A 13,784-nucleotide genomic window follows, 5' to 3' on the forward strand; every position below is an offset into this window, starting at 1 on the left:
TTGTCTACATAATACAGATTGCTCACCAGCACCGATAGGCCAAGATCTGTGGACTAAAGTGAAAAGGAATTTCAGGAACTTTCAGGATCGGGGGAGAGTGAAACTTGATAAAAATGCTTCTTGGTTGAAAACCAGACTACTTCGGCCCTGGGGGGTTTACAGAAAGAGAAAGTAATTAGGGATTATTACATTTAGAAATTGCCTCCTATGGGTTTGGGACCAATCACAATGCTAATGCAACACAAAACATGATGTAATTGGTAAATTAGTTGCAAAAATCTGACCAATCGGATTTGTATAGCTATTTTACAGCACTGTCAGACTGCATGAAATTTCAATATGGAGTGGCTGCGGACCCGACTTTTCTGGACCTCTATTTCGGAAGACTAAAGGTCCCAAAGCTTGTGTGGGATTCCTTACTTTACGGACAGTCTCTGGAGTAATAAATGGATCAGATGATTGTGTTTGTGACACGGACACGGTGGAAATAGTGTACCTTGTCTGTATTGTTGAACTTTGATACAGTTTCAGGTTGGGTTACATCAGCTATTCTGTGAAGGCCTTTGTTCCGAACCTGTTGCGGTTGGTTGCGGTTAGTTGCGAAGGATTCGGACATGTTGCAGCAGTGTGTTGGAGAGAGATCCCAAGATGCGAGAAGTTTACAGGAGGGTATAGTAACAGGGATTGGGAAGTTGGGGTAGAGAAAGCACAGTGAGTCAACTCTGGGGGCACCCATGCAGCTGGGGATCTGAAGTGCCCACAAGTGCTCACAAGTGAGTAGGCCTGAAGAGAGAGAGCGCGATTTAGTAAAGTATGACTTCTTGCATTTATTGCAATGGTTAGTAATTGTACTCCACTGTAGGAACTTACATCCTATGAAATAGATGTGGTAGTGGCACCTACCTAAATGAAGTCAAAGTGAGTCAAATACTGCTTTGGCGCCATCTGCTGGGCACAGCTGCAGATGAGCAAAGATGACCAAACCGGAAGCGGAAACGTAAAGGCTCGCTGGTGGTTCCACGTGCAGCAGAATTTTAGTCACAGTGCCAGAACCACAGTCCTGCAATGAAGCGCCCAGGTATGTGTAGCTGAAGTCTTTACATTTGGATTGTACAGTCGTTTATCCTTATTAATCACAAATAATATTATCTTCAGTTGAATATATGTGTACATTGCCAGTTCGACTGCTAACACTTAACTAATGACCCATGCTGGCTAGCATTAGCTTGCTAGCAAGCCAGCCCGAGACTTTCATGCGTGTTTCATGTTTTTCCAGGGTTAAAGAAAGCAAGTAAACGTGTGTCTTGCTCCAAACGTTACAAAATACAGAAAAAGGTATTGGTGAATTGTATTATTTACTGTCAATACCTAATTATATTTAGGCTACTCCTAACGGTAGCAGTTGCTGTCAAGAAGTAGCTAAGTTGGCTAGCTCGGTGGTTTTAAAACGTCTCCTGCAGGGACCTCTATACGTTTCACAATTGTGTTGTAGTCCTGAACTAGCTCACATAATTCTCCTATTCAGGGGCAGGATGAATAGTTGAATCAGGTATGCTAGCTAGCTCAGTATATTATTCTAATAAGCTATGTACTAAATACAAAATATACTATATGCGCAAATAAAGTCTTGATTTATGTAATTTGATTTTAGGTCCGGGAACACAACAGAAAACTAAAAAAAGATGCAAAAAAGAAAGGAGTAGGAAAAAAGGTGAAAAAGGATATTGGAGTTCCCAACAAAGCACCCTTCAAAGAGGATATTCTGCGGGAAGCAGAACAGAGGAGGTTAAAGGTGAGTTCATGGACTGTTTTGTGGTCCCCTCTCATTTTTGGTGGCAAAATAATTAGGCCTAGATGAACGTGCAATCTCTTTCCAACCCAGCTTGAAGAAGAAAAAGAGAAAAAAAAGTTTGCCAAGCAACAACAGCGGGCTCAGAAGAGGAAGAAGGAAAACGCTGCCAGTAGTGACACCAAAGTGAAGAAAGCCAGAAAGGTATAGGAAAATGTGAAGGGCGTCAAAAAATCATGCACTCATGTAGCTTGACAATATTTAAACTCCACATTTTAACTCCACAGGAGTTACCGTCACAGGAGGACCTGGTCAAACAGATGGTGAAACAAAGTGACCCGAGGAATTCAAAGAAGCACTTTTGTTCAGAATTAAACAAGGTAGCTAAGATTATTAAATCTACATGTCTCAATTGGTATTGGGTGCCCAAGCAAGGACCGACGCTTTAATAAAGACATGCCCTACCTGCTTGTCCCTATGGATTGATATTCAGTCTATATTTTCTTCAGGTGATTGATGCCTCTGACGTTATAATTGAAGTCCTAGACGCCAGAGATCCCCTTGGCTGCAGGTGTCCACAGCTAGAGGAAGCTGTACTGAAGAGGGGTGGAAACAAGAAACTACTATTCCTGTTGAACAAAATAGGTAATCTTATGGATAAGTCTTTAATGTCAATTATATTGAGATGTAGTGTTATCTTTATTCAAAAGGTAATTCAACTTAACCATACAATTAATTTTCCAAATCCTGCAGATCTTGTCCCTAAAGAGAATGTGGAGAAGTGGCTGCAGTGTCTTCAGCTTGAGTTCCCAGCTGTGGCGTTCAAGGCGTCCACACAACTACAGGATAAAACGGTGGTATGGACTGTACATGCAGTGCCTAAGATTTTAATGGAATTAATTTCACTGACTACTTGGGGAATCCATATTGATGACCAGGTTCGGTCACACGTGCAGAATGTAGAAAATTGGTCATTACTGTGTAGACTATTTGAATATTGATCATAAACACTTATACACATTTTTTTTGTTAAACAGCAAGAGAAGAAGGCTAGGTTTGCAACTCTTAATGGAGTAGTAGACCAGACCAAAGGAGTGGCGTGTTATGGCGGTGGCTGTCTTCTCCAGCTCCTGGGAGACTTTGCAAATGGGACAGGGAGAGGGGGCTCAGTAAAAGTGGGCTTAGTCGGTAAGGAAGCTACTCCCCTCGCCATTATTTAGACATAAACTGCATCTCCTCTTGTAATTAATATGGCTCTCGAGTGGTGGTATTAAAGTGTTGTGGTTATGAAATTATGATGATTTGTGTGAACTACTGATGTCTGTGACGACTACTACAACGCTGTTCTCATCCATAGCGATTGCAGTGTCCTGTTGTGTACCCTATATCATATTTTGTCTGATCTGTCTTGTTCGTTCAGTTTATTTTATCCAATTATATTATCGTACTGTACGCACTGTCTTGTGTTATATGACAACAAGATTATGAATTTTAAGGGTTTATCCTGAATATTATAAATGCACGTTGTCTATTACTTGAACCACTTATGCCCTCCGCTGTCCCTTCAGGGTTCCCCAACGTGGGGAAGAGCAGTTTGATCAACAGCCTAAAAGGGATGAGGGCCTGTAATGCAGGAGTCCAGAGAGGGATCACCAGGTGAGTGAAGCTGAACCATTCATGATAATGATGGAGTCCATTCTATTTGCAGATGGTGAGGAATTGTATGAAGCATGATGAAGTTGAAGATCTGACAAAACAATGGAGTCTATATTCAATCCAACACTGAGCTTCATACACCTCATCGAGGTCTTACCAATTGGGGCTGAACAGTCCAAAACCCATGGTCATGTCTGTTCACCTGAATTTGCTCAAATGCCACTTGTAGCTTAACATCTAACATACCTCATGTCTGACTCTTGCAGGTGCTTCCAAGATGTCCACATCTCTAAAAATGTCAAGATGATTGACAGCCCAGGGATAGTGGCGGCCCAGTCTAACCCAAAAGCTGCCATGGCGCTGAGGAGTCTCCAGGTAGAGGACAAGCAGGAGACTGTTCTAGAGGCCGTCAGGACCCTGCTCAAACAGTGCAACAAGCAACAGGTGAAACTGAGATCACTGGTGTGAGGAAATGTTTACTGCCAAGTCTGAGATCAAGGCCTATGTCTGCTGAGCCTACTAATAGTTAATCATGGACTTTGTGTTTCAGGTAATGCTTCAGTACAATGTTCCGGACTTCAGAAACTCGTTGGAGTTTTTATCCTTTTTTGCCAAGAAACGTGGATTTCTGCAGAAGGGTGGATTCCCTAACACAGAGCTGGCTGCCTCTACCTTCCTCAGTGATTGGACAGGGTGAGTGTTGTCATGATTTGTCACCAATCAAATTTAAAGTAGGGTGAGGCTAGCATGGAAATGAGGATAATTAACGCAATTCTTGAGTTAAAGTGAAGACTTCTAATCCAACTCTGATCCCTCTGCTGAGCCAGACTGAGCACTTCGCCTGGAAACTAGAATGAAAGGTATTTTTTGTAAATACTTAAAATGTTTATCTTTTCAGGGCAAAGCTGAGTTATCACTGCAAAGCCCCTGAAAAGCCAAGCCTTCCCCCATACCTCTCTGAAGACATTGTAACAGAGATGCAGAAGGGCTGGGACTTGGACAAGCTGAGGAAGAGCAACGAGGAGACTCTAAGAAGTGTGTTAATTTAGTATTTTCTCTAATAGAATAATTTTCTCGTTTTACATTTGTCATTTAGCAGACGCTCTTATTCATCTAGTCGGCTCGGGGATTTGAACCAGCGACCTTTCGGTTAGTGGCCCAACACTCAACTGTCAGGTTACCTTCCGCCCAGTAATGAGTTTGTTGATGTACACCAGTGTTTCCCAACTCCCATCTTCGAGTACCCCCACCAGCATACCTTTTGTTGTAGCCCCGGACAAAAACACCTTATTCTATTTGTCACAGGCTTGATGGTTAGTTGCCATGTAGAATCCGGTGGGCTTGTCCAGGGCCACAACAAAAAGGGCCACCAGATGTACTGGTGGGTGTACTGGAGGACCAGAGTTGGAAAATCCTGATGTACACTGAGGTTACAAACACCTCCTCTTTCAATGACAGACTGACCAGGTGAAAGCTATGATCTGTTATTAATGTCACTTGTTAAATCCACTTCAATCGGTGTAGATGAAGGGAAGGCGACAAGTTAAATAATGTTTACACGTTGAGACATGGTTTTCCATTCAGAGGGTGAATGGGCAAGACAAAAGATTAAATGCTTTTGAACGGGGTATGATAGGTGCCAGGTGCCCTGGTTTGAGTGTCAAATGCAAAGGCCTAGTGGTTAGAGCTTTTTACTAGTAGTCGGAAGGTTGTAAGTTCAAATCCTGAGCTGACAAGGTAAATCTGTCGTTCTACCACTGAACAGGCAGTTAACCCACTGTTCCTAGGCCGTCAATGAAAATAAGAATTTGTTCTTAACTGACTTGCCTAGTTAAATAAAGGTCCAATTTAATATATATATATATTTTAAGCTGCTGGGTTTGTCACGCTCAAGTTTCCTGTGTGTATCAAGAATGGTCCACCAGCTGACTTGACAGTGGTGGGAAGCATTGGGAGTCAACATGGGCTAGCATCCCTGTGTATTGCTTTCAACAACTTGTAGAATCCATGCCTTGACAAATTGAGGCTGTTCTGGGTGGAAATGGCTGGAACTCAATATTAGGAAGGTGTTCCTAATGTTTTGTACAATAAGTGTATGTGATGACTGACCTACTCTCCTAGGTGTAAAGTTCCCAAACCAGGCCAGCAGCATCATCCTCCTGTCTAAAGGCCCCACTGCAGGAGTGCTGAGTGACAGTGACGTGGTTGAGGACAAACCTGCTCAAGGGCCCACTGAGGAAGAGGAGATGGAGGGTAGCTGTGCAAACCAAGAGGTAGAAAATCTTTACACTTATTTCTCACCTGATAAATCAAGTTAAAGTAGGGATCAGTCTGTTCTAGCATGAAAATTAAGACAAATAACGCAAGTCTTGAGTTAATGAAGACATCTAATCCAACTGATCCCACTGCTGAGCCGATTTATTGTAAATTCCAGACAAGGCAATGTATAAAATGTCTAAACTAATCCTTTCAGGGCAGATCTGAGCTATTACTGCAAAGAAATAAAGGCCTTTTAATGGAGTATCTTTTAATTTCAGGATGATGGGGTTAAAGAGGTGTCTGATGCAGATGAAACGGATGAACCACAGATAAAGACACCAGTCACAAGTAAATCAATATTAGAGACCAGCTTCATTCCTGTTATGTTCCTTATTAATATAGGATCGGTCTGTGTGGAAATGAGGACAATAAAGCAAGTCTGACTTTAAGTGAAGACTTCTAATCCAACTCTGATCCCACTGCTGAGCCAGACTGAGAACCTTGCTTGGAATCTAGAATGAAATGGATGTATTTCATTTTCTCCTCAGGGAATAGCTTAATTCCTGTTTCATTCCCAATCAAGTCTGTCAATATCACTTAACTAATGATTTCTCCTCTTTACAGAAGAACCAGCCAAAGTGAGGTTCCAGGTTCCTGTCCCAGTCAACATTCTCTCCTCAGTCCAGACAGATGATGCCTATGACTTCAACACAGATTTTAAATGAACATCTATGACCTTCTGGCTGTGTTTGACAGGCAGCCCAATTCTGATTTGTTTTTTCACTAATTGGTCTTTAACCCAATCAGATCAGCTCTGAGAAAAATTTGGTGTGATCTGTCAAAATAACAATTGGTGGAAAGAATATTAGAATTGGGCTGCCTGTGTAAACGCAGCCTTTGTTACTCAACTCATATCTTAACCTTACTAGCTGTACTGGCACCATCTGAAGTTACTGTTTGAAGTCCTGTGTGTGTGGATGTAACCTGCAAAATGAGTTGGTACCAATGTTTTGCCTTTTAAGTAAAGGTCCAGTGGTAAATTGTTTAAGATCTGTCAATGTTCATTGTGAATTATTTGTATATAGCCTGAACACAAATAAATTGATCCATATTTTGGCTCAAGTTGTGCTTTCTCATTCGAGTTAAAATGGTGATGAATACAATAGCTCAACCCCACATATATGATCAATTTTAGTTTGCATGGTGTTCTTAGGTTGACTTATCAGGACCAAGACTCAAGGTGGTTGACTGTTTTATTAAGCTGCTTTTACAAAAGGACCATTTGAAAATGTACATTGGTTAGGTTAATCCTTTTGTACAAAGTAAAGAAATGGCAACTTACCACCATGTTCAATAATTCAGCTGAAAACCATAGGATTGTGTAAATAAGTTACTTGCAATTATCAAATTACACATGGAATAAGTAAATGTACAGTCAATAACACAATAGAAAAGTCTATAGTGTGTACAAATTAAGTAAGCTTATTGAGGTAAGGCAACAAATAGGCTGTAGTGGCTAAATAATTTCAGTTTAGCAAATTAACACGATGTGCAGAAGATGAATGCAAGTAGAGATAGTGGGGTGCAAAGGAGAAGGAAAAAAATATATAAATCAAATGATATGGGGATGAGGTAATTGGATGGGCTATGTACAGGTGCAATGATCTGTAAGCTGCTCTGATTGCTGATGCTTAAAGTTAGTGAGGGAGATATCAGTCTCCACTTCAGTGATTTTTGCAATTTGTTCCAGTCATTGGCAACAGAGAACTGGAAGGCGGCGAAAGGAGAAGTCGGCTTTGGGGATGACCAGTGAAATATACCTGCTGGAGTGCGTGCTACGGGTGGATGCTGCTATGGTGACCAGTGAGCTGAGATAAGGCGGGGCTTTACCTAGCGAAGACTTATAGATGACCTGGGGCCAGTGGGTTTGGCAACGAACATGAAGCAAGGGCCAGCCAACGAGAGCATACAGGTCACAGTGGTGGGTAGTATATGGGGCTTTAGTGACAAAACAGATGGCACTGTGATAGACTGCATCCAATTTGCTGAGTGTTTTGTAAATGACATCGCCAAATTCAAGGATCGGTAGGATAGTCAGTTTTAGAGTATGTTTGGCAGCATGAGTGAAGGATTCTTTGTTGCGAAATAGGAAGCTGATTTTAGATTTCATTTTGGATTGGAGATGCTTAATGTGAGTCTGAAAGGAGAGTTTACAGTCTAACCAGACACCTATGTATTTGTAGTTGTCCACATATACAGTGCCTTGCGAAAGTATTCGGCCCCCTTGAACTTTGCGACCTTTTGCCACATTTCAGGCTTCAAACATAAAGATATAAACTGTATTTTTTTGTGAAGAATCAACAAGTGGGACACAATCATGAAGTGGAACGACATTTATTGGATATTTCAAACTTTTTTAACAAATCAAAAACTGAAACATTGGGCGTGCAAAATTAAGGGATGGTCTCTGTCTATTCTTATGCAAATAAGACTCTTACAAATTCTTAAAAACAGACAGAGTGTATTTAATTAATGAACACATATAGGAATTATGAAATTCCTGTGACAGTAAGTAGTCAAATCTGTCTTCAGTCTGTTTCCGTAAACAAGCGCTGTAACATGGATATAGCCGTGTGGGAACGCTAAGCCTATAAAGGTGTGTAGTAATTTAACCTTTTGTTGATATACATCATATGGAACATGCCCCGTCTCTGCCTGAGATAAACAACACCACCGTACAGTAAAACGACATCACTCTGTATGGAATTGTCTTGTATCACGTTAGGTGTATGTTAGGGTTCCTGAGAAGTCACTGGAGGGCGGGCAGATGAGCTGTTGTTTGGTCACATCCCTGCTTTAGTCTACTTGTCCCCTGTAGGTTTCTGAACTGGGTGGAATTTACCCGTGGGATCCTGAATATACCACTTGTCCCAGACTTCTGTGAATGAAGAGGTCCTGAACCATGGTTTGTAATGTTTGTTCCAATGGAGGAATTTGGCAGCTTTCACAAACTGGGGAGAGTAGCGGTTTCCAGCACCAATAGCCCCAGAAAATAGAGGAATACTGAATATTTCTACGCGAACAAAGACCAACAGCTTGCTAGTTTAGAGGAGAATAAACTGTACAGGGCAATGATGATACTCTAACTATAACCTTTATTTTTACTTTTCCATGCAACATTACACTACTAAGTGTGCCAGGGCTGTCTGCAGCTCATGGTTAGGGAAACATTGACAGACAGACCATAATAGTACAATTATTACCTGATGTGCCACATGGGGTCGATGCTAGAGTGGTGTTTCTAGAAAACAATGAGCAGGGGAGGTGTGGTGATACTCTGCCAGAGTCTTACTGTACAAGTCTTCCCTGACAATTCTTTTTATACAATTAAAGCAAAATATTTTTTTACCTTTATTTTACTAGGCAAGTCAGTTAAGAACAAATTCTTATTTTCAATGACGGCCTAGGAACAGTGGGTTAACTGCCTGTTCAGGGGCAGAATGACAGATCTGTACCTTGTCAGCTTGGGGATTTGAACTTGCAACCTTTTAGGTTACTAGTCCAACGCTCTAACCACTAGGCTACCCTGCCACCCCAAATGAAAACTCAAAGGGGATGATTTTCAATTGTCTACAATGAATGTCTATTTGGATTGATTTAATTGATATACAGATATACAGATATTTTATTTCATAATAATCTCTGGAGTGCTGAGGGAATTCTGCTACCGAGAGGCTGTCTGGCTCTGCTGGTGACTTACTGTGCATTGAGCTCCATCCAGTGTTCCAGTTGGCTGGTGATGTTGTGATGCTTCCACCCCGTCAGGTTGGCCACAATCACCCCAGGATTAAAGGAACACGTGTTGGCACTCATGCCCAGCTTCTCGATGGCCTTCTTTTTAAAAGCCAATATAGTTGTTCTAAAGGAATGCATACTTGAGATAATTAAAACGTTGACATTATTTGATATGGTACCAAGTACAAATATGAAGGGAGAAAAAATGCTTTCATACCATTATGTAAAATAAGTCCCATTCTATTCATTCATTTATTATATGGAGGTTTTATTTCCTTTGTGTGTCATTGTAGCCTACAGCTTGTGTTGTGTACTTGATTCCCAGCTCCTCGAACTATGTCCTTTGTGGATGCAGAATAACTGTCATTTGACAACGCAGCTGCATGCCCTGACTTTAGGCTTGTGTCAAAAAGCCCTTGGATGTCCCCTGCAAATATATCATATTCATATGTCTAGCATTCATTCGAATCAAATGTTTATTGGTTGCATACACAGATTTTCAGGTGCAGAGAAATGCTTATGTTACTAGCACCAACAGTGCAGTAGAATGTCACTCAAATATAATAGAAATACCTGGAGACCAAGGGATGGCCCCCACTGTGTGTCTCCAGGTTTATGAAGGTGGTTTGTTGCCTGCGTCTAGCTAGGACCCGCTCAATGGCGAGCTGGGATTCGAACCGTTGGGAGTCTGCCTCCCCAAAACACCTCTCTATGAAGGTGGTTTTCATAGTAGTGATTACTTCCCTGAAGAGGGTGGGTGCTACGTTCTGAGTGCTACCGGATGGACACCGGTGGGAGAAGTATATCTCTCTGCCCCAACCCTTCATTCCTCCAGAAGGTTTTGCCAGACAAGCATGTGAACATCCCTTTTATCCTGTCTGCTTACAACCCCCCGGCCGTGGCGGGGGAGTCTGGGCCTCCCTCCAGCATGCTGTGTCCTGTGCGGGCACTGGTCACCTATTTGGAGGTGACACGGTCAGTGAGAACAACATACCGGATTTCTGGCTGCTATGGTGAAAGAGTCCTGGGGGGATGGACTATAAAGCAGAGGCTCTCTCACTGAATCGTGGACACGAATACGACAGTATATCGCCTGGCTGGCAGGCCAGTGCTGGGATCTGTGGTGGCACATTCAACATGAGGTGTGGCTGCTTCCTGGGCTCTACTGAGAGGAGTGCCCATCGCTGATATCTGTGCTACGGCCCGCTGGACTTCCTCTTGCACCTTTGCTAGGTACTATCGGGTAATGTGGCACCTCCCTCTGCGGTTGGTTGGCTGGCCAGGCTGGATGGCCGGCCAGGCCCCTATAGCACCGACTAAATCTGGTACGGGTATACCAATATATTAGAGTGATCCAATATAGTGAAACATAACGAAGGTAACGAAACACACTCCAATCCTCTACGGTGCTAGAGGCACCTCAACAATGATGTAGAGAACATGTGTCGTGGCCATGGGGTCTATATATAGGGGTGTAACCCAGCCTGTGACACAGGTGTACACGGGAGTGAATCTGTAAATCCTCACTTTGGATGTGGAGTGATACCAATATATTGGAGTGATCATATAGCTCACATAACCGTGGTTACATATGTAACCTTCAACTCTCCTTTGTTATCCTGCACAGAATGTACAAATGAAGCAAAATGTTATAATGATCCATACAGAAAACGAAGTACTTTGATTTATATAGTGATATAAACACCGTCCCACAAATAAGCACAATAACAAACCCGATGGTTACGCTATGATTTCTAAACCAAGTCAAATTGTTTCTTATTAAAACAACATAGCCATACAATCTAGGGTAAAGGAAAGGATGAGTATATGTTCTGTTACTCCAACTCAGCATCAACAAGTATGTTGCCTGTTAACTTCAATGGCCATAGTTGCTTACATATTTGCCTGTATTTAAATCGCAGTCTACTGTAGGATAATCAAAAATTACAATGGAGTTCACTAGCACAACATCACTTTGAATTGTATAAGTATTTAGCTATTTTTATAGTCGTTGAAGGGGTGGGTTAACTTAATTAGAGGACGAGATGTAGTAACGTTGTGTAGCTGCACAAGACTCGCGCAGTTCTGATGCGCTTGAATGCATCAACAGTCTGGGGTCCTTCGAAATACTACGTATGCTTTTTGAAACCGGATGTCTAACCAGACAAATTGAATACTTTTTCTTCTTTCATCTGATTATCCAACATAGCAAGATGTTGTCAATATTCAACTCCATTCCAACACACATGGTAAGAGTTTGAATTATTTGTGAACTCGCCGACTGTTACAAATAACTACCAATTTAAAAACGTTAGCCTGTTGCTACAAATATCAAGGTAACGTAGTGGTAATGTGGCAAGTGGTAATTGGCAACTAGCTAGCGAGCTACACAAGTTAGTTAGACCGATTCAGTAATCATATTGAACATGGTTAAGACTAACGCTATGGTAATTAGTTAGCTCTTCATCACAACCATAAATCCATTTCATATTTATTGTTTGGATGCTAGCCAGCTAGATGCCTATATAGCACGTCTATGAACCTGTCGTAACCAAATGTAGAAATGCATCCTCAATAACAAAGCTTAGATATAATATTCACAACCATCTTTAAGTCACCACTTCGGATGAACCTTCCTGATTTGTTTTGATTATTGACACGTCAGATATTAGTTTTCCAGTTGTGATCAACCATCTACCAGTCCTTCCTCAAAAATAAAACTTGATGTGATGTTATAGGATTATAAAGGACAGAAACTGGCGGAGCAGATCTTCCAAGGAATCATACTTGTCTCAGCGGTGAGTGGCCTGTCAAACATACCTAATAAAATTGACTTTTCATACGTGTTGTTTTTACACTAGGCTAACCCCTTGTATTACCCTCCAGGTGATTGGATTTGCTTACGGCCTCATCATTGAACAGTTTGGGTGGACTGTATACATAGTGTTAGGAGGTTTCGCTGTGTCTTGTTTGGTGAGTTAAGTTTCATTCCATTCTCCCTGTATGTTTATTTGAAATGTTTTCAGTTGTGCCAAGCAGAAAATAATGTTGCACTTGTGCAAATAGTGCACCCACAGACCCACGTTGACTCCAATCTGCTTTTACGGGACCCAAACTAACTCTTCTGATTTACATCGCTGCCTGCACCTGCCCACCTGTCCAACATCACTACTCTGGATGGTTCTGACTTAGAATATGTGGACAACTACAAATACCTAGGTGTCTGGTTTGACTGTAAACTCTCCTTCCAGACTCGCATCAAACATCTCCAATCCAAAGTTAAATTTAGAATTGGCTTCCTATTTCGCAACAAAGCATCCTTCACTCATGCTGCCAAACATACCCTCGTAAAACTGACCATCCTAGCGATCCTTGACTACGGCGATGTCATTTACAAAATAGCCTCCAATACCCTACTCAATAAATTGGATGCAGTCTATCACAGTGCCATCCGTCACCAAAGCCCCATACACTACCCACCACTGGTCACCCCCAAAGCCAATTCCTCCTTTGGCCGCCTCTCCTTACAGTTCTCTGCTGCCAATGACTGGAACTAACTACAAAAATCTCTGAAACTGGAAACACTTATCTCCCTCACTAGCTTTAAGCACCAGCTGTCAGAGCAGCTCACAGATTACACCTGTACATAGCCCATCTATAATTTAGCCCAAACAACTACCTCTTCCCACACTGTATTTATTTATTTTGCTACTTTGCACATTCTTCCACTGCAAATCTACCATTCCAGTGTTTTACGTGCTATATTGTATTTACCTCGCCCCCAAGGCCTTTTTTTTGCCTTTACCTCCATTATCTCCCCCCATTTGCTCACATTGTATATAGACTTATTTTTCTACTGTATTATTGACTGTTTGTTTTACTCCATGTGCAACTCTGTGTTGTTGAATGTGTCGAACTGCTTTGCTTTATCTTGGCCAGGTCGTAATTGTAAATGAGAACTTGTTCTCAACTTGCCTACCTGGTTTTTTTATTTATTTTTATTTCACCTTTATTTAACATCTCAATCTTTCCCTCACCACCACCTTCTGTCTCAGCTGACCCTGCCCCCCTGGCCCATGTACAGACAGAACCCCCTCTCCTGGCAGCCAGCCCTACCAGAGACTACGGGAGAAACCCAGCAAAAGCCTCAGGAGAATCTGAAGAAGAAGAAGCACAAGTAGCTCATGAATGTTTGTACCAGTTTGCCCAAGACACGTTTTGTAACTGAAAGCAACCATCATTGTTTGTCTGTACAATAAATACTTGTTTGAAGGACCAAGGGAAG

The 13,784-nt window shown here is 41.8% G+C and overlaps 2 protein-coding genes, 2 non-coding genes and 1 pseudogene across 4 annotated transcripts; 4 read left to right on the forward strand and 1 right to left on the reverse strand.

The window, feature by feature from the left end:
• Nucleotides 1-990: 990 nt before the first annotated feature.
• LOC135540114 (guanine nucleotide-binding protein-like 3) lies at nucleotides 991-6,826 on the forward strand. The gene is made up of 15 exons (XM_064966504.1): nucleotides 991-1,078; nucleotides 1,277-1,335; nucleotides 1,652-1,792; nucleotides 1,883-1,993; nucleotides 2,077-2,169; nucleotides 2,299-2,434; nucleotides 2,543-2,646; nucleotides 2,827-2,977; nucleotides 3,358-3,445; nucleotides 3,712-3,889; nucleotides 3,996-4,138; nucleotides 4,344-4,480; nucleotides 5,567-5,718; nucleotides 5,983-6,052; nucleotides 6,329-6,826. The coding sequence occupies exons 1-15, from the start codon at nucleotides 1,066-1,068 to the stop codon at nucleotides 6,427-6,429; spliced, it is 1,677 nt and encodes a 558-aa protein (XP_064822576.1). The 5' UTR covers nucleotides 991-1,065; the 3' UTR covers nucleotides 6,430-6,826.
• On the forward strand, nucleotides 3,510-3,585 carry LOC135540559 (small nucleolar RNA SNORD69). Its single transcript, XR_010455848.1, has one exon. It is a non-coding gene; the product is annotated as a small nucleolar RNA SNORD69 (small nucleolar RNA).
• Nucleotides 6,118-6,193, forward strand: LOC135540558 (small nucleolar RNA SNORD19). The gene has a single exon (XR_010455847.1). It is a non-coding gene; the product is annotated as a small nucleolar RNA SNORD19 (small nucleolar RNA).
• Nucleotides 6,827-8,565: 1,739 nt separating the features above from the next.
• Nucleotides 8,566-10,681, reverse strand: LOC135529668 (glycosyltransferase 8 domain-containing protein 1-like; annotated as a pseudogene).
• Nucleotides 10,682-11,616: 935 nt separating this feature from the next.
• Nucleotides 11,617-13,783, forward strand: LOC135540116 (signal peptidase complex subunit 1-like). Its single transcript, XM_064966510.1, has 4 exons — nucleotides 11,617-11,748; nucleotides 12,238-12,297; nucleotides 12,386-12,472; nucleotides 13,555-13,783. The coding sequence occupies exons 1-4, from the start codon at nucleotides 11,635-11,637 to the stop codon at nucleotides 13,678-13,680; spliced, it is 387 nt and encodes a 128-aa protein (XP_064822582.1). The 5' UTR covers nucleotides 11,617-11,634; the 3' UTR covers nucleotides 13,681-13,783.
• The last annotated feature ends 1 nt before the right edge of the window (nucleotide 13,784 follows it).

This window comes from Oncorhynchus masou, chromosome 5 (genome assembly GCF_036934945.1).
Source record: "Oncorhynchus masou masou isolate Uvic2021 chromosome 5, UVic_Omas_1.1, whole genome shotgun sequence".
Classification (NCBI taxonomy): domain Eukaryota; kingdom Metazoa; phylum Chordata; class Actinopteri; order Salmoniformes; family Salmonidae; genus Oncorhynchus; species Oncorhynchus masou.

What these genes read in the sequence shown, in the direction of transcription:
- LOC135540114 (XM_064966504.1), top strand. An exon ending in GTAGCTGTGCAAACCAAGAG is followed by an intron (nt 5,719 to 5,982) that starts GTAGAAAATCTT and finishes TTTTAATTTCAG; the next exon opens with GATGATGGGGTTAAAGAGGT. An exon ending in GATAAAGACACCAGTCACAA is followed by an intron (nt 6,053 to 6,328) that starts GTAAATCAATAT and finishes TCCTCTTTACAG; the next exon opens with AAGAACCAGCCAAAGTGAGG.
- LOC135540116 (XM_064966510.1), top strand. Translation starts at nt 11,635, where the DNA reads ATGCTTTTTGAAACCGGATGTCTAACCAGACAAATTGAATACTTTTTC. An exon ending in ACTCCATTCCAACACACATG is followed by an intron (nt 11,749 to 12,237) that starts GTAAGAGTTTGA and finishes GTGATGTTATAG; the next exon opens with GATTATAAAGGACAGAAACT. An exon ending in GAATCATACTTGTCTCAGCG is followed by an intron (nt 12,298 to 12,385) that starts GTGAGTGGCCTG and finishes ATTACCCTCCAG; the next exon opens with GTGATTGGATTTGCTTACGG.